The following is an 18,786-nucleotide window of genomic DNA, read 5'->3' on the forward strand; positions in this document are numbered from 1 at the left end:
TCTTTACTGGCTGATTTCTTTTACTGTTTTAGCGTGACGCTTTTGCAGTGCGTAAAGTACAGTAACTGATTGCAAGCTCGTTTGCGTTTGTTGTGTTGTTTAAGGTGCCCCTGGATTTTGCGCCCGCATTCTGGACAGGTGTGATTACTGGGTGTTTCAGATACAAAACGGATTATTACAGTGATTAACAAAAAATAAAATTCGTATGAGAAGCGGCATAAGCACAAAAACAAAGTGAAGCACATCCCTTTGTTCAAGCCGTTGCGGATAGTTAGCACCTAAAGGTACCCGTACAGCTTAAACATATTGAGCGCGCTGTTAACGCTTGCACGATGGCCACTACACCACGTCCGTTTTGGCGTAACCCAGAAATTTATATTTTTCGCTGCATTTTATCATGCTCATCATCCGCAGCGGCTTGTAAACGCAGCTTATGTCAGAAGTGGTAGTGATTTCCGTGCATTTTATGCCTTTCAGACATCGAACTGCACTCTACAGATTTTAGAATTCTCTTTTTAATCGTTTGTTTTTTCTTTCTCTTTTACTGATTTTCATTTAATGCTTGGTTTTCTTCAGATTGTTGGTGATGGGATCACAAATTTGGTAAAATTAATAATGGACTGCGGCAACATGCAAAAACTACAGAATGTCTTTGCCACAGTAGCGTTAATCGTTACACTTTGTTTTCGACCGATACGTCGCTCTGCAGCAGCTGATGAAAATCTTCGTCGCCTTAGAGACGGAGCGAAACCGGAAAGCAACGCTCGATCTACAACAATGCTGTATAAGCACTTACGCAAAAACAACAACGACGCTCAATCGAAAGCGAAATCGACGTGTCAGTGCATAAAGTGCAAGCCTGCACTTTGCGGATACAAGAAACCTGCAAATGCTCAAAATATAGTAATAAATATTAAATACAGCTCTTTGGAATATCTCTTAAAATAGTGCAAATTGTTATCTTTGTGGCTGGGCAAGCAAACAAAAACTAAATTGCAATGATCGCATAACACACGACTTTAGCAATGGCGACAGCAGTGGAATCCGATGCTATCCCGTATCACGCAGGCCCGGAGCATTTTCCACCGTTTCCTCCTTTAAGCGACCACACTGTACAATATTTTCGCGCAGTTACTCCTGAGAAACGAACGGTGTTTCAAGTGTTCGATGAAAAATTTAAAGGTCTGCGCTTGGATTGTTTTCCCTACCGAGAAGCATTAACCCAGGTACTCAAGAAAATCTTTATATTTCTAAACTTACCGCTAAATTAATTTTTCTCACAGCGATAAATATTTGCGAAAGAAAGTAAAAATTTTACTGAAAAGTACAGGTAATTTAGGATCACGTGTATGTTTAGGTCAACACACCAAAGGTCACCAAAGGCTTCGAAAGGAAGAAGACTCGCATTGATGGTTCGTTGTAATTATCGGACAGTTTTTGGATTTTACTTCAACCGTTCGTTTATTTTCAAGAGCGATTTGTGACAGATTTCGATTGGGAAAAGTGCGACGAGAAAACCTTCCTCACCAAATGGAAGAGCTCGCCGTGGTACGTGGAGTGCGGTTGGACGGACGATCTGGAAGGCATCCAGTGGCGTTTGCTCAGAGCCATACGGCAACCGCGCCTGTCGGCCATCTTTCAGCAGTTCACGAACCTGATGTTCTGCGGGAAAGAGGTAATGTAGCAAGATAAAGTTCCGGATGCTTCTCAAGTTGTGACACCATTACGTGGTTCTCGTTAGTCGTAGATTACCACAATCGATGCGCAGTTGATGATACTACGCAATCTACAAGTGCTGTCGCTGCCCAATAACCGTATCGAATCTGTGGATCTCCACAATCTGGGATCATCTGTGCAGGTACTAGTTTTCCCGTAATGCTGTGATTGCTGTCATCAAAATCGCTTCGCACTTGCCCACTTTTTTGAACGGATCGGTAATTATTTTTTATTAATTTTCAACAAACATTAAATACCTAGATATTGATAGAAATAAGAACCACAGCTTTACCACTAATCATAAATAAGCGCTGATTTTAGAAAGATAAGCGCTCATAGAAAAAATTCATCATGATTTTAGAAAAAATAGCGCAATGGTGAAATAAAATTTTATTTCTGTCGTGCAGCATCTGGAGTTGTATGGGAACTGCGTGAAACAAATCACCGGCACGCCGCCTCCCAACCTTCAGCACATCGGCATCGCATTCAACAACATTGCGGACTTGACAGGCGTTCTTCATAAAGCGGATCTGTAAAACTTTGATCTTCGGTTTCGCCGCTGCCCTTCCGGTAAAACTGCAGTCCTGGTGTTTTTGTTGCAGAAGCCAGCTGACATCGTTGGACATTTCCGCCAATCAGATTGTGTCGGATCAAAGCGTCCTGGAGGCGCTAGCTCCGTTGACCACTCTGAAAAATCTCCACGCTGCCGGAAATGCATGTTCGGTTAGCATTTTGGCAGCTGCTAAAACCATAATCGCCTAAACTTTTCCCTGTTTGCGCGCAGTTTTTCCGAACGTACAAAATGTCACTGGTGGCGTCCATTCCACGACTCGTCGCACTCGATGGCGACTACATTACTCCTGCCGCCCGCGAAGAGCACTTATCGGTTTCCTACGAATCTTTCAAACCCATGGAAGCTAACAAGCAGAGCGTGATTCTGTTGATTATTGATGATATCAAAGGCCTTCCGCAACCTACAGATTACAAGGTACAATTTCGGACAAGATATTTATTGTATTATATATTCGTGCTTAGAGAAAACTGCTTTCGTATTTCATACTTGTTCTCTAGTTTATAATATGCAAAGGTTAGACGAAAGTTTTAACTGCGTAAAAAAGTTAATCTTCGAATCTTTATAATATCAGCAAATCAGCAAGTGTGAGGGTAACCCGCTGTTCTGTTTCTTCGGTTAAAATGATTCGCTGTTGAGCAAAGTGTACCGCAGAAGCTCAGTTGTGATCAGCTGGTTTTCCAACAAATAGCGGCGCTGCTTTAAATTACAGGCGCCGTTCGAGCAAGAAGCGTACCCGTTAACAAAATGGGTGCACACCGTGCAAGTCCTGTTTCCCGGTAAACTTCTCACCAACAAACCGCCACCCCCACCACCGACACCCGAGCAACTCAAAGCCGAAGAGAAAGCCAAAAAAGGTGACCTTTTAACTGCCTTTATACATTCGCCCGGTGAACGCTTATCGATGTTTGTTTTACTGTAGAGAAAGAAGCAAAATCCAAGAAGAATCCCAAATCTCCAGCACTACCTGTTCCGGTGGCGCCGGTGCCTGAACCCACCGATCCGCTGTACGACGGTATCCCGGGTATCGAAAAAGTTGCGAGCGATAGTTTGGATTGGGCGTGGGCTGACCCGCTGACCATTGCCGTGCCGGTTCCGCTGCTGTTTAACGCGGATGTCAACGGCATTTATGAGTACATTCGGCGCGGAATGAAGGTCACGCTATTCCAGAAGAAAGCGGTGTTTACCCCGAAGCCGGCGGCCGGTGGCAAGAAGACCAAAACCAGCAAGGTATTGTTTAGAATTCTGGACTGTTACTGGTGTCGCTGACACATTAAATCACTGCTAAGAAACCTAAAAACCTTCAAAACCTTAGAAAGCTTAAGAAAGCCAGCAAATATGTGGTAAAGTTCAGTTAAATTTTATCTCAAAACTTAAAAAGCACGCTCGTAGCAATCGTAGTAATCCAAGCAATTCGTTTAAAAAGTTCAACTTTTACCATGAAAACTTTAATCGGCTTACAGATGTACTACATATCAAAAAAATTATTATATTGTATGTATTTCTTTGACGGTCGGCGGGAACTGATTTTTTACGTGAACTGCGGTAGCCGTTTAATGCTGCAGCGGCTCGATCAAGTGGCACCACAGAGTTTTTGCAGGGAAAATCAGCGCTGCAAAGTGTTTCACTGCTCGTGTATGCCAGCGCAAGAGCGATACAAACGCTGTATGTGTGCGGTTTTCCCGCAGAAGTACACATTATCTGTGGCGCCACTTGATCGGGCCGGTACAGTACCCGAAACTGATGACGAAATGAATTTTTATGTAGGCGTTACGGCTAACTAAAGGTCAGAAGCCAGATCTCTGGGATGTGCCGTTATCCAGCGAGATTGTGGAATCGGCCGAACTGACGACCTGCGTGGTACCCACCTTGCCCTTGCTGCATGGTGACCGGGAAGCCAAGTTCCGCTGGGATTTTATGGTTCCAACGATTGTACCGCCGCCGCCGGATGCAGCACCATCGCCCGCTGCAGGGAGTAAGAAAGGCAAACCTAACGACACCAAAGGAGCGAAAGGCAAAGGAAAAAATGCACCAGGTACCATAACAGAACTATACAAATTTGCTTCCGAATAATGAAAAGCAATTTCGATGTGTGCTGCAGTTGAGCCACCGGAAATCAAGTTGGTTCCCGCCACAATCAACTTCCGGGTGAAGATTCACCACGACGAACGCCCGAACGACCTATTGATGTACCCACCGGATGCTGGCCAAACTCGAGTTGATACGGCAGAGGATGCTGCGATAACTAAGACCGTTAAATAAGAAAATGTTGTTCTGACTCGGTAAGAAATCCTGTACTTCGTATGGTTCTGTTGCACGGTAAAAGGGAGAATAGTTCTTTTTTGCATATTTGCCTAGGTTTTCGCATCCTGCGTACGAGTTTTCGTAATAATAATATTTAACTCTCCTGATGATATTTTCGTATATTTTTATGTATTAGAAACGCCGATGAATGAGCAATAATTAATAATCATGTATATAGTTTTCTGATGCCACATAAACGATAGCTTTGCCTTACTGATACTTTTACCACATCAAGGAAATGAATTTCGTCAACAACAGCAACCTTTGTGCAGAGGATTTTTTATACGGTGATTATCGAACGTTGCATTTATACTCGGGAGCATCCAATCTGCTGCTGCGGGCAATAGTGTTTCGATTGAGATTAGTGTTCAGACAAGAAAACGGTTTTGATGTTTCCGCTTGGCTCTTTCTCGAGGAACATGGCTGGTCCAGGTTGTTCACTGTAGCCGCCCGCACCACATTATCCGCGTACGCCTTGTGCTGCAATAAATAACCCGGTTAATTAAAATTTGCGCTATTCGTAACAGTACGTACTCAGATCATTCAGTAAATACTGGAATTTGTCGGAAAAGGTCAAACCTTGCAGAAATCGCGACGGGCATTAGCGGTGGACAAGACCGATTTCAGTGCGACATACTGATTCTCCGATGCCCGGATTTTGTCGTAAAACGCGATGGTGTTGCTTGCGCGATCATTGCGACCTTTCAGTGTTTCGTATTCGGTGGTCAAATCGCGCAAACGGCGAAACGTCGGTGCGCACATTTTCTCCGCTAAAGAACCGCAAAGTTAATCTCAAATTTATTCTCGTTTCTTAATGTTAGCAGACCATTGTTTAGCTTGAAAGGAATGAAAGGTCACAACTACCTTCTTGTATCATCTCCCGCATTTTTGCAATTTCCTCACACACACGACGGATCATTTCCATAGTGTCTGATTCAAAATTAAAAACCTTTAACGAACCGAACTTTCAAAATGCTGATAAATCCGTACCGGTTTTTTGCTTGTTTAGCGTTTGCACTTTATTGCGGATATCTCGCAGGTCTTGGTTCGTTTTGTTCTCCAGTTGACAGAGTTCGCGCTGAAATTCTCTTTCAACATTTTCCGTCTGCTTTGACCGTTGCAGTTCCGCACTTGCCTCATTCAATCGTTGCTCGCTTTCTCGACAGCGCTTTTTAATCTGCTCGATTTCGTTTTCTAACAGCTTCGCATCGCTCTCCATTTCCTGTGCGCGCATACGGTTGTTCTGCTGTTGTTTGCGGATTTCGGCTATTGCATTCTCTTGTTGCTGCAGCTTATTTTCCTATACAAAATCACGACAGTGATTAATTTCATTAAAAGGTCACTTGTCCGTATAAACCGGTATAATTGGCTTTACTTGGTTTTTTCTCTCTTTGGCCATTTTTCTTTCTTCCTGCTCTTTAAACGCCTCCTTTTCCTGAACGAGTTTCTCTTTTTCCCTAAGCGCTTCAGCCGACGCTTTACGGAGTTTTTCATTGTTGACCTGAATATCCTCGATCTCGGCTGCGATAATGTCGTTTTCGTTGCGTAATTTCCTCAGCTCGGATTTAGCGGCGGCGATGTCTTGTTGCACTGCATTGCACTCATCGGATTGTGACAGTTGTTTCTCCAATAACCGATTCTCGTTTTCGGTCGCCGCAATCTGCACAATTTACGAAGACATCTTTAGCATTTCGAAAGTATACCGAAGCAACGACGCTAATAAATATTTTAAATGTCAAATTGTATAAGAATGAGCTCAGCTTCTTCAACTTACCATTTCTAACTTTTACATTGCGATCGACTGATACTTTAGTAAGTTTTCGTTTATTTACTTGATTTTAAATTATTGATTAATGGTCGACAAATAAAATATGATATAAAAGACTATAATTTAAAAATTACTCGCTGACATTATTTTAATCGGTGCTTATTAGTAATTAATAATTATGGATAGTTTTATCTCTAAATTTATTAAACAATTTAACAATTTTCACCTCAGATTTCTTCTTATCGACTTCTTCTTGAAATACTGCTTCGGCGCACGCGGCTTCCCACGTCAGACGCTTCTGTCGCTCTTTGCGTCCAGATACTGCTTCGCACAGCGCCCTCTGCGCTTCTTCTACATCCGCAGTAATCTTCTTTAACTGCCACTGCGCATCAGCACCTTCGTCCACCAACTTCTTAATCTGCTCTTCCATAGCCTTGGTGTCGTCATCGATCTTGAATTACAATTTTGCCAACTGTAAATCGCAAAATTCGCCACATTCGTAAGTTACAAATTTACGCAGTGTAACGATACAAATTTGAAACAGAAACAGCAATTACCTTTTTCCGGTAGCATTGCGCACTTTCCAGTTCCTTTTCGATTTTTAACGTTTCCTCGTTGGTGCTGGCGATCTGAGCTGCCAAATCGGCCACGGATTTTGCCGTCTGCTCAGTCTGCAAGCGCGCATCGTTCTCAAAGGTCATCCTTTCGTCCTGCTTCTGTTTGAGCTGTAAAACAAAATAAATCCAACGCAACCGGAAAAATACTTCAGAGAACTTTCGTCTAAAGTTCCAAACCTCGCTTTTGTATTTATCGCGAATCGCGGTCAGTTTTGTCCACAGTTGCAGCGAGATCTAAAAGCGTACTAAACATTTAGACGGAGAACCTCGTCGCCAGCGCACGTCAAAAGTACGTTACGTACCTCCATGCTGCGCGACAGTCGTCGGTCCGGATCATTCTCCAACGATTCGATGCGCTGGATGTCTGCTTGCGCGTTATCAATAATCGTCTGGATTTCTTGCTCGATGGTTCGCTGGACGCGACAAGATTCCCGAGGGGAGCTCGTGCTGGAAAAACGAGGTTGGGCATAAGAACTACTCAAAAAAGATCGTTGCTGGCCAGACTGGCACATGATGGCTTTGGCTCGCAAAGTAAATTGTTCTTTTAAAATGTACACACCAACTAAAAACTATTTCAGACGACTACCACTACAATACACAAAATGTTTCCAAACTTTTGGCGAATGTTTTGGTCATTATGATCAACATGTTCGCAGTCTGCTGTAGATTGTATGTGGCACAGTACGTTGCCTAGGTCTATAATACTGTATCTGTACGAGTACAGAGTCTGTACTTTAAATAACATGATACACTTTCTGAAATCCCAATTTTCTCTTCGCCTTTCTTAGCGTGCAGCACTAGAGTTTATTTCTGCAGTTGGAAATCCCGGAAGCAGCCAAAAATTTGTCATCTAAGGCAATGTAATGTTGTGTTAATAACTTTTTTTCCTATGTTCGTTACGAAAGGTGAGTAATTAGTACTAACATTAAATTTTATTGTCCACGGTTTCCATTTTTCATGCCGATTTCGCGGTGCACGCATAATAATGGAAAACTTAAAAACGGTTGGCACTCAAAGGCAGAGCAGCAACAAGGCCGGTTCATCACTCAACTCAAAATCCGTAAAATGTGACATTAATTACAGACTCAAAAAAAACAAAATTGTATTTGAGATGCGGATAGAATTGAGATGTCAAATTTTTCCTATCACCTTCCCATCGGTTTCGGGCTCAAGCGGAATGTTTCCGGACTGCAATCGAAGGAAAAATGATGAAATCGCAATTTCAGTTAATTTAGTTTAGAGTTTGTATTCGTACCGGTCAACCACGACATAGGTCGGTCCCTTGATGCTCAGCAGAGGGTTGTCGTACTTATTGGCCAGGCTCGTGTCGTCGATGGTCTTGGCTCGCACGTACTCGTTAACCAACTTCTCTAGACGTTGGTTGTGCGCTTTCAGCTGACGGTTTTCATGACGCCGGACAATGTTCTTGACTTCCATATGGGCGGTGTTCATGATAAACGGCTCCAGCATGAAGATCTCCTCAATATTCTGCAAAATTAACACAATAATGTTGATCGACTGAAAATTAACAAATTTCCTCAACGGAAACCAGGTAGTTTACAGATTTACTTCGCTCAAAGGTGAAGATAATTATCAAGACTTAAAACTCCAAAGCCAAATCGGAATCAGTTCAGAATACACCAAAACGTTCGCGTTTGCAAAAATTAACAATGCACGTAAAAAAGCGCCGTTTCTGTTTCTGTGCAGCTACAGCAAATTTTTACTGAAGAATAACCGGGAAGCACATAAAGCGAAAGCTTAGACATTCAAACTGATACACAGTTCACAAACTGTTTCAAAATATAATGGAAACGTAGCTATTTTAGTTATTTTTTAAGTGCGTGTTTGAAAATGAAGCTGTTCGAAAATCATTATTTTATTTAGCATGTACAGTATAAGTGTTTTCATTTCAGGTAAATCAAGTTACATTTAAAATCATTTCAAAAGCGCTTAAACTTAACATGCTTAAACTTGAATACATAATTTTAATTCTTACCTTGTTAACGTCTAACTGCGGCGCTTTCGCTGCATCATTCTTCGGTTTTTCCTTATCTAAATCGTCCATACGCTTCTCTACCGACGCGTACAGTTTATCATCGGGATGCTGCATCCTGTGAGCGGCCAGCGCGTGCCGCACCAGTCGTACACCCTGCCAAAGCACCCAGTTAACGGTCACATTTCTTAAAGAATTTTGCATTACAAACCGTCTTTTCCAGCTTGAGCAGCTGATCATGAACGGCCTGGAATTGCGCCGTCATATCCTTGTACTCGTTGAGGAAGCGGTCGTTGCCGTGGCGGATGCGGTGCTTCACGACTCCCGTGGCCGCTTTCAGCCGGTTTTTCAACTATCAACCACACTGTAGCAACATTATTATGGTTCACTTGCTACGATTGTATTTTGTGCATACTTCGTCCCAGTATTGCATTTTGATGTCGGATTTCTCTTGGTACGCGGAGAATTTCGCTTTTTTCGTTGCTACCATTTTCTGCAACACGATTTCCAAGTTGTCGCTTGACAGATCCACTGCTCAGCGAAAAATGTGCGTCTTACCGAGAGCATGTTGATCCTGGTGATTTGGTATTTGACCTCCTTGGAGTTGGTCTCGTCTTTGGCACGCAGTTCTTGGTAACGTATCAGCTTCTCCTCGGTTTTATTCTTGTACTTGGTGTACTCGTCTTCCATCTGCTGATATAGGTCGGAGATCGTGTGCTCCATGGTAATGCGTAGCATCTGTTTCTCCTCCATTATCTGTACACGAAAATGATGCAAATTAAGACTGACATTGCAAAATCTTTAAAAACCCTGAAAATAAGATTTATACATAAATACATGTAAATAAAAGCGTGTTTGTTATCAACCCAAAGTTTCGGTTTGCTGTTGAGCCACGCCCACTGCTCCAGGAATGAGCATTCCGATAAACTCCATCATTAAGCGCTCTTCAGCAATAATGCCGGATGTAATTTTGAAAAGTCTTAATTATATTACCCGCTTTTGTAAGCATTATTTTCAAATATTAATATACTTAAATTTTCATAATTACGGTTGTACGTTACCCGGTTTCTAATCTCGTCAACAGCAGTCAAGAACTTGGTCCGCCGCTCCGTTTCCTCCTCGCCCCATTCCTCATCCATGACCTTCAACATCAGATCGATCTTCTTCATCTCGTTGTCGTTCTGTTCGGCCAACATATTCGTCTTGGCACACAATTCCGCCATAAGCGTGCGCAAGTTCCCATAATACTCTTCTTCGAGAAACCTCTTCAGATCCCCATGAATCTCCGTCAGCCGCTGCAGCGCCGCCGTGTGCCGCTGACTGAGCAGTTCCTCCTGCTCAAACGCTTCCCGCATGTCATCCATCAGGAACTCCAGGGTGTCATCGCGGTGGGCGATCTGCTGCTGGATCCGCTGCGCTTCCTGGCGGATTTCTTCCTGGAGCTCGCGGCGGCGTACCCGGCGCAGATGGGGCCGGTGCTGGATGAGGACCTGATTGAAAGCGCGGGCGGCCTGCTTCCACTCGAAGTTGGCGGTATCCTGCAGAACGGACGGCGGTTATTAAAGTGTCTTAGCAAAAATCTTGTACAGACACTTGTTTAAAGCAGGTACCTCCAGAAATGTCTGGGCCGCGGCATTTCGTCGCCACAGCCGCACCCACGGCGGGAGCTTGGCGGCTTTTCCTTTCTTAGGCTTCGGCATTTACAGGCCCATTAGCCAATGTCGACGGAGGTGCTTCTATCCATAAAAGCAAACAACATTATCAGATTTTTTAGGCCTGACGTGTGAAGGAAATAATTTTCAAAAAGTAATAATAATTTAATAATAAATAATAAAATTAATAATATAAATAATTTTACGCAGAATAACTTGCAAAACGCGAAGCACAGGGATTTGTAAAGATTCTGGCACAGTAAAACAATGCTTAGCGTCTAATAAAGAAAACAAAGCTACATGGTGACCTTTTCTCAGATACCGTGCAGTTATTATAACAGCTCTTCTGCCCACACGTTCTAGAAACTGTTTGTTCTAAAAAGAAAACACCCAACACTCCAAGTCCAGCATAATCAAATAATAAACACTCCAGATTTATATTCCTTCAATTTTACGGTTTAATGTTGTGGAACGCAGCACAAGACAGATCGATAACCCACCATTCCAAAAACGGAAACAAAACTTGCTGCTCAGATAATAATACGCACTTATATCATGCGCAAAATCGACGCGCTGCTGAGATGATTTCCATATTTATTTATGATGCGGAAATAAATAAGAATCACGTCCGATCTGCATTTCGCACACTAATTAGAGAAGATCTTGCATACAAAAAAACTCGAAAATCGGGAACGATGAGTTAAAGATGCGTTGACACAATATTTTTTAGATTAATTTTATCGTATAATCAGAACTTTGCTGGAAGCCCCATTATAATGTTGTACAGTACTTAATGTGTAATTCCGTATAGCTGCGTTGTTGGCCTTTTAGACAAGGCACACTGTTGCTACGGTAAACGATGACTCGCCATTAATCAAACCGTAAACAAACACAGCGTGCACAAGGACACAGTACGCCCTATATGTTCCTGTGCTAAGTCATACTGTCTGGTGTAATTCGGCTAATTTTTTCCCGCTGTTACATGCTATCCCCTCACTTTCCTTAAACCCCGCCCATCATTTCGTCTCGGATGTCGTGCGGCGGCGACGCCATGTCGGCGTGTGCCGCGCGGACGCCCAGCACGCCGCTGGGCCAAGTACCCTGCAGTCGCGTCACCCTCAAACAAGTCAGCGCCACGGTGTGCAATATCAAACCGCTGGATGAGAGTCCGCCGGAGCCCAAGCCCAAGGCCTCCTGCCCCAATCCCAATAAGACCAAACCGCCGTCCTGTAATAAGACGGACTTCAAACCGGATAAATTGGCCGGGTGTAAGGCCAAGAATGTGCGCGAGGGACTGTCGATGAGCGTGGAAATCCCGGAGCGTATCGATCCCAATGAAATCGATAGTGCCTATGTCTGCATTACCAGGTCACAGGTAATTCGACGAATTAGACATTTTCACTACTATGAGTCAAGACGAGTATTATAAAATTTGAATTTCGTATTTCTGAATCAGTTTACAGTGTAAAAGCACGATAGTCCGTGGACTTTCGTTGCTCTGCTTTGAAAGTCAATGTATTTTTAAAAACCTTAAAAATTAAATTGACGAAATGAAAGACGATATCTTGTAGCGCTTGCGTTTCTGATAATTCAGCTATTGTATTATCAGTTTTTCTTAAGATCCTCGACCACATTTATCCGGTTCGTTACGTACATGATAAATACACGATACATTCGATTTTGTTGTTGTTCCTGCTCTTTTTATTCGAATGTTTATCACGATCTTCTTCTTAGGAGTTGAATACACTTTTCCTGCTCGCGAGCTTATTATTATTTGCTCCAGGTTTTTTGCTACCATTAATTTTATAAAGTGACCTTATTCACATTTTGCAATGAAGTTATAATACTATAAAAAATGAATAAAATTATTGGTGTAACATATACATATTTAAGGGAAGTGGGTCGGTACATGCCACGTGGTACCAAATTCGTGTACATGCACGAAAACTGACACTTTCGCGCACTCCCAAACACATTTTTGTTTCGGTTTATGACATTCTGTAGCCAGAAGATTTGTATACACTGGTGTGAAAACCGTTTGTGGTCGTGTGCTTAGCGTTAGCTGCTCGAAAGGATGCATCTGTTTGTTTGATGGCATGGTACATACCACATACTCGTTCTACTTTTAACAATAATGTCGTGAATGAGTGACCGAGCTGCCGGTACTGTCCATTGCACAGAGCCCGTGAGGTGAAGGATTGTCTGAGCTGCCGGTACTGTTCAGTGCACGGAGCCCGTTAGGCAAACGGGTGACTGACCTCTCGGTACCGCCCAGTACGGGGTCCGTTAGATTAACGAGTGACCGAGCTATATGCCACTATTAAAATTAAGGGGCCCGTTAGGTGAGCAGGTGACCGAGCTAACGGTACTGTCCAGTGAACGGCGCCCAATAGATTAACGAGTGACTGAGCTATCTCACACTATCGAAATTACAGAGCCCGTTGGGTGATCGGCTGTCCGAGCTGCCGACACTGCCCAATGTACGGTGCCTGTTAGGTAAACGGGTGACCGGGATATCGGTACTGTCCATTTCAAAGATCCCGCTTGGTGAGCGAGTGACCAAGGTACCGGTATTGTGCAGTGTACGGGCCAGTTAAGTGAGCGAGTGATCGAGCTGCCAGTATTGGTCACTGCGGGGAGCCCGTTAGGTGAGCGGGTGATCTAGCTACCGCCTACCGTTACTGCCCAATGTACGGGGTCCGTTAGGTCGCCAAGTGCCGGGATACCGGTACTGCACAGTGCAAAGAGCCCGCTAGCTGAACGAGTGACCGAGCTGCCAATACTGCCCAGTGTACGGGCCCACTAGGTGAGCGAGTGACCGGGATACCAGTACTGTTCAGTGCACGGAGCCCGTTCGGTGAGCGGATAACCGAGCTTCCGGTACAGTCAAGTGGAAGTGGCTCTTAGGTGAGCGGGTGACCGGAATATGCAAAGAGCCGCTAGTGAACGAGTGACCGAGCTACCGGTATTGTTCAGTGTGCGGGGCCCGTTAAATTAATAGGTGACCGAGCTAGCTGACACTATCAAAATCAGGGGGCCCGTTAGGTGAGGGGGTGACCCGATTTTCAAAAGGAAACTCGCACTCCGTCCGATACCGCCCGCTGGAGGGTTAAGTTGATTTAAGGATAGTTTGTCATGAAATTTTATTATTGCGAATACAATGGGTAACGGAACTTTCATTTTGATCGGGTTGGTCGCGAAAATGGTAGTACATAGTGTATTCGGTAGTGTACATCTAAATCTAGTATGAAAGGCTATTTCGGTTTATACGGTATCTTCCATTACGAAAAGAGCAACAGGTAATTGCAATACATAATTTCAATTTTCAACCATGTTCTGACTGCTGTACTTTTGGAAAGTATGGAGATTCTTAGGTTTGTCGAAATGATTTGTTTTCTCTGTTTGAAATTCCAAGAAAACCCAAGACAGTTTGCTTGGGTTATGAAATATGGGCTCTCAGATTAAGGAAATAATTTTTGTTTATGCTGTACGGTAAATCTGGGTTGGCGTATCACATCTTATTTTTGGTGGTAATAAAGTACTAAAACGTACATATATGTATACTGTATTTGTGACTAATAATTTCCTTTAAAAATTCCACAAAATACGTATGTTTCGTTATCTGTTACTGCACGGTACAATTTGAACATACAGTATTTAAATTTGGTTTTGTTGCAGCAGGTTTCGATAATACGGTGTCGAGTAATTTTGTTCTGAATAATTTGTAGGACGAGATATTATGGAGCGTGGGCAAAGTGGTCCAGGATTTCCACAAACGCAACCACTTCCACGATGCCTCCTTGAAAACCGGCAACGGCGAGGCGCTAGCCCACCGCTACGTCCTGTGCGCCTCATCGGAATGGATGAGCAACTACATCCACAACGAGGCCAATCAGGCGCCGGGCTGCGGCAGCCACAAACAGCTGATCGAGATTCGGCTGGATAACTGTCTGGAGGCGCCGGCCGTATGCCAGATTGTCGACTACATGTACACGGCGCGCTGCCGGCTGAACTACTTCAACTTTTATCCGGTGTTCCAAGCGGCTACTTACCTGAAAATGCCGACGATTATACACGCCTGCCAACGGCTGATGACCCATCTGATGGCGGATGAGAATCTGGCCATTATGTTAGAGGTACAAACAGATGCAGTAGTTTTGAAAGTAGATGAAATGCATGTTAAATTATTATAACTTCATTAAATTAAACAGTTTCCTCGAAGTTAAGTTTATTTTCTGACTGAAATATTTCAAAAGGTCGGCTTATTTGCGCATTTACTGTTTGTTTTTCAAGAGTTTTAAGGTTGAACAAATTAAAAGATGGCTTATTAGAATGGCGTTTTTGAATTTCTTTATTTACTTAATAAATTTTTCGATCGGATTATGTTCATTTATTTACTCTATTGCGATTAATTAGTTGATGCGTTTGTCCATTCAACAGAAACCTTTAAACTCAGTAATTTTATTTCAGTAAATATGTGTTGAGAAATAAATATAAGCTGCGAAATTAAGAACCATTTGACAAAGCTTACCATAAAGTTTGCTGAATATGCTGTTGCGCTTATTATAATAACGATTAATTATAACTTAGATTGCCGAACAAGCCGTCAAAAGCGAGCCGCTGGTCCGATTCGTCTATCGTCACTGGGTGGAGAAATTCTACAACCAGGTCCAAGCCTGCAGCTTCCTGGATTGGCCCTTCCAGCGGGTGTACCGCCTCCTGTGTAACGACGACATCCGCGTTAACGTACGTTCATGTCATCTTTCTCTTTTTGGATGTACTGTATTTATTTACACATGATTGCTCTCCAAATTCCTTCCAATATTTATTAAATTAAATTTTGTTTTGGTAAACTCTTAAAAAACTGGGATCTTTCAGACAGAAATGGATGTGTTTAAAGCCGCGCTGCGCTGGATCAACCATGATCGCTGCCAGCGCACCACGTATTTCAACGATCTCATGAAGCTGGTCCGCTGGGTGTACATGACGCAGGATGAGTTGGTGCAGGCTGTGGAGATGGATAAGATGCTCATCAGCAGCAAGGATGTTAAGCAGCTCATCACCGATGCACAATGGTAAGTAGCTTCGTATCCGGTAGTTTCGTGGCCAACTGGCATATACAGATAGTAATATACTGCTATCGCTGCTTGAATTTTCGTGCATTTTAAACGATTAAGCCATATTTTATTAGCCGGTATTTTAAACACCGAGAATATAAAATATATATTAATTGGCCATAAAAAGATTATATTAGATGCAGTAAACTCAGATCCTCGGCTTACTACAGTGCTTATTAATAAAATTAGTTGCTGTTCTGAAAATTCCTTAAAAATCGTCAAACATTCATTTCTATCAGGAGCCTTGAAAAATGCATTTTGCAAAGTGTATCAATGAAAGGCTAGGTTTTTACGAAGTCTAATGCTAAAAGCGCTAAACAGTTTCGTTAGAAATTACCGGAAGCTTGTCCGGTAATTTCTGACGAATCCATACAGCGGAATATACAAATGTGCGTGTTACGCCAAACTCCATACAAGTACTACAGCGCGCCAGGCCATGCTGACTAAGCACGTACTATGCATTTCGCTGGCTGGTGGCTTGGTGCACGCCAGATAATTTAATGAGAATATTAGTAACTACATGGCGGAAGGTGGCTAGAAAATGGTTGGTGCAGGAAGCGACAACCTAGCTGCTGTGCGCATTTACGAAATTTCAAGAACGTAGTGAAGTGACGCCACATCGCTATAAGCGCAAACTTCGCGCTCTCTGTACCTTTACGTAGGAAATTACCGGACAGGCTTGTAATCCTTGTTTCTTTCACTTAGGTTCAAGACGTGCCAGGAGCACAAGCACAATTGGAAGGACTACAGCATTCCGGCCAGCCGATTGATGAGCGGTCCGCTGTGCCGGTCGCCACGCCCCGGCGAACCATCCTGTCCCGCCAGCGACCGTGTGTACCCGAAGCGCGGACAATGCGCACCCAAGTAAACACCGTTGTGATTGGCTAAGCTTGTATGGAAATCAAACGGTTGTTTTGTTATTAAATATAGGATGCAACCACCGCCATGTAAAACCGGCAATCCACCGTGCGGACCCGCGGCCGAATTCCCGACGCCCTTTAAGGCAGTCAAATCCTGTGAGCCGTGCGCACGTAGTCGATAATCGCGGTGGTTTTTCTCCACCCTTGTTTTTAATTTGTTAATCTTTGTCGTGTTTAACTTTTCTTAACTTGTACATGGAAATGACTGATCGAATGATGACCAGAATGGCGACCTGACTAACAGACTCGATCCAACCAACAGGCTGCGTCTTGTTATAAAATGGCGTATCATAAGTAAAAATTACAGACTTTTAGTACGGAATTTATAGCATAGGCGCTCGACGTATACTGTAATATGACTGAAAAAAAGTAAAGCGCTAACGCTCTAGTCAAATTCTAAATCAGAACGAAACAGCACAACAACTGAACGTTTGAAAATCAGACAGATCGCACATAATGAGAAAGAAAGAATAAAAGGAAAAAGTATAACAATATTGTACACAGAAAGCGAAGGAAAGAAACGCAAGCCGAATATTCTGTGCCTAACGCAGATATGTTGGACAAGGATTTATCGCTGTGTAACCGACCAAAACGCCAGAGCGAGCAAGACGTCCGGCGGACGATTTGGCGCAACGCCGACCAATCCGTCCGGGGGCCAAAACAAGTCCTCCGTAAATTTTGCTCCCCCCAATTTTTTCGCTTTCTCGATGAAGCCTAATGCTTCACGAAAGCAGCCTAATGCTTCTACAAGTTTTTTCGAGCCAAAAACTGTGGTCGAAGCAATATTTCCTGCTCATTATACTGAGCCCTGCACGCTATCCGCTCACACTTTTGAAGTACTTTGATTGAATCCGTCAACTGATCATTGTGATTTATTAGGGTTTCAGAGTGAACACATAACGGGTTCAATCGAAGCATGCCTAATGACAGCTCTAGTTTGCTTAGAGTTTTAGACCAGACTAACTTGATTTGAACAGTCGGAAGCGCAACTGCGACATCCGGAACTTCTATACAGTATGTATACATAAACAAAAATCCAAACGCTGCAGTGGTAACACTTCTTGAATATGGATAAGTTGCGGTGTGGGCGAGCAGAGAACTCATATGAGAAAAAAATATGTACGATTATGGTTTATTTTTACAGCAAAATTGAACAATAATCGAAAATCGTTAGCTATGGCAGATTCCGCTGAATTGCAAAATTCCGGCGCATTTTTATTTATTGTTTTCTTCGTGCATAAATAAAAGGCTCGCTCGATGCGGCTCTGTTCGTGCGGGATGGGAATCGTTCCTTGAAAGTTACGCATTGCGTTCGTCTTTCTGCATACGTTTTCTACGTAGCGTATGTGGAAAGGCGCACGGAATGTGTAATGCAGTGCGGCCATTGCCCAAGCGTATTAGTTGTGCATGGTGTTCGTCTGCAAAAACATTACTACCCTGTATGTTCGGAAACATTCAGTGCCGCAGGACAGTGCTTTGCGAAATCAGCACTGCTAGAAATTCAATTTAAAATTCTTGCATTGTTTTCAAAATTAGCATGCGAGGAAAGATCTGGCTGGCAGCATACAACTGCGTACAGCTGGTAAAATCGCTAGATTCGCTACCGTAGTTTTGCAAGTTTGCTTCAGTTGTCGGTTGCCTTTCATTGGATATCTGCTCCCGATATCTCACGTATTTCCTGATGTCTGCTAGATACTAGAACGATAAGCTCGTTCACTTTGCTTGTGATCTCGATCTTTTAGGAAATGCCATTGCAAACTGTCAGGTATGCAATTTACGCTGCGTTGCCTGCCTTCAGACGATATGCTTGAAAACCACCCTAACGGAGCCGCACTTACACGGTTCCCTGCATGCAATAAAACCATCGAGAAAATGTACGCGTTTATCGTGCAAATATCTTGCAAACGGGAAATGCCTAAGATCCCGGGACCAGATATCCACTGAAACTTAGAACGCAACAAGACAACTAAATACATTTTTTCTTGTAGCAAGTAATGTTGATAAAATTTTTATGCGCTGGACTGCACCGTGGTTGCGACAAGTTGGTGGTTTCTCTTTAAAAAATCCTCGTAAACCACTGGTCGAAAAAACTGAAAAATCTTTCACGCGATCACTCAATTTATCCAAA

At 43.2% G+C, this 18,786-nt stretch overlaps 4 protein-coding genes across 10 annotated transcripts; 2 read left to right on the forward strand and 2 right to left on the reverse strand.

Annotated features, from left to right (window-relative positions):
* The first annotated feature begins 16 nt into the window (after positions 1-16).
* LOC129597532 (uncharacterized) lies at positions 17-4,810 on the forward strand. Of its 2 annotated transcripts, XM_055495128.1 has the most exons (13): positions 17-138; positions 577-603; positions 738-1,226; positions 1,358-1,412; positions 1,473-1,675; positions 1,748-1,858; positions 2,124-2,248; positions 2,319-2,439; positions 2,501-2,704; positions 3,000-3,144; positions 3,210-3,517; positions 4,055-4,322; positions 4,389-4,810. In XM_055495128.1, the coding sequence occupies exons 3-13, from the start codon at positions 1,026-1,028 to the stop codon at positions 4,547-4,549; spliced, it is 1,902 nt and encodes a 633-aa protein (XP_055351103.1). In that variant the 5' UTR covers positions 17-138; positions 577-603; positions 738-1,025; the 3' UTR covers positions 4,550-4,810. The 2 variants fall into 2 exon arrangements, with proteins under 2 accessions (XP_055351103.1, XP_055351105.1); XM_055495130.1 differs by lacking the exons at positions 17-138; positions 577-603 and having other exon boundaries at positions 780-1,226; positions 1,488-1,675; positions 4,389-4,809.
* Positions 4,737-7,625, reverse strand: LOC129597533 (golgin subfamily A member 6-like protein 24). Its single transcript, XM_055495131.1, has 9 exons — positions 7,279-7,625; positions 7,154-7,210; positions 6,917-7,084; positions 6,586-6,810; positions 5,967-6,251; positions 5,582-5,891; positions 5,456-5,521; positions 5,171-5,361; positions 4,737-5,071 (listed from the first exon to the last, which is right to left on the reverse strand). The coding sequence occupies exons 1-9, from the start codon at positions 7,486-7,488 to the stop codon at positions 4,883-4,885; spliced, it is 1,701 nt and encodes a 566-aa protein (XP_055351106.1). The 5' UTR covers positions 7,489-7,625; the 3' UTR covers positions 4,737-4,882.
* Positions 7,626-7,921: 296 nt separating this feature from the next.
* Positions 7,922-11,431, reverse strand: LOC129597524 (golgin subfamily A member 6-like protein 22). 6 transcript variants are annotated; one of them, XM_055495116.1, is made up of 10 exons: positions 11,170-11,431; positions 10,944-10,996; positions 10,580-10,705; positions 10,031-10,507; positions 9,528-9,725; positions 9,385-9,462; positions 9,181-9,321; positions 8,973-9,125; positions 8,232-8,464; positions 7,922-8,164 (listed from the first exon to the last, which is right to left on the reverse strand). In XM_055495116.1, the coding sequence occupies exons 3-10, from the start codon at positions 10,667-10,669 to the stop codon at positions 8,122-8,124; spliced, it is 1,413 nt and encodes a 470-aa protein (XP_055351091.1). In that variant the 5' UTR covers positions 10,670-10,705; positions 10,944-10,996; positions 11,170-11,431; the 3' UTR covers positions 7,922-8,121. The 6 variants fall into 6 exon arrangements, with proteins under 6 accessions (XP_055351091.1, XP_055351088.1, XP_055351089.1 ...); XM_055495113.1 differs by having other exon boundaries at positions 11,122-11,431; XM_055495114.1 differs by having other exon boundaries at positions 10,930-10,996; positions 11,122-11,431.
* A 79-nt stretch (positions 11,432-11,510) lies between these two features.
* On the forward strand, positions 11,511-16,984 carry LOC129597531 (kelch-like protein 18). The gene is made up of 6 exons (XM_055495127.1): positions 11,511-11,996; positions 14,350-14,757; positions 15,212-15,367; positions 15,500-15,696; positions 16,444-16,602; positions 16,669-16,984. The coding sequence occupies exons 1-6, from the start codon at positions 11,652-11,654 to the stop codon at positions 16,778-16,780; spliced, it is 1,377 nt and encodes a 458-aa protein (XP_055351102.1). The 5' UTR covers positions 11,511-11,651; the 3' UTR covers positions 16,781-16,984.
* The last annotated feature ends 1,802 nt before the right edge of the window (positions 16,985-18,786 follow it).

This window comes from Paramacrobiotus metropolitanus, unplaced genomic scaffold (assembly GCF_019649055.1).
Source record: "Paramacrobiotus metropolitanus isolate TYO unplaced genomic scaffold, Prichtersi_v1.0 Parri_scaffold0000106, whole genome shotgun sequence".
In the NCBI taxonomy this organism is placed as follows: Eukaryota; Metazoa; Tardigrada; class Eutardigrada; order Parachela; family Macrobiotidae; genus Paramacrobiotus; species Paramacrobiotus metropolitanus.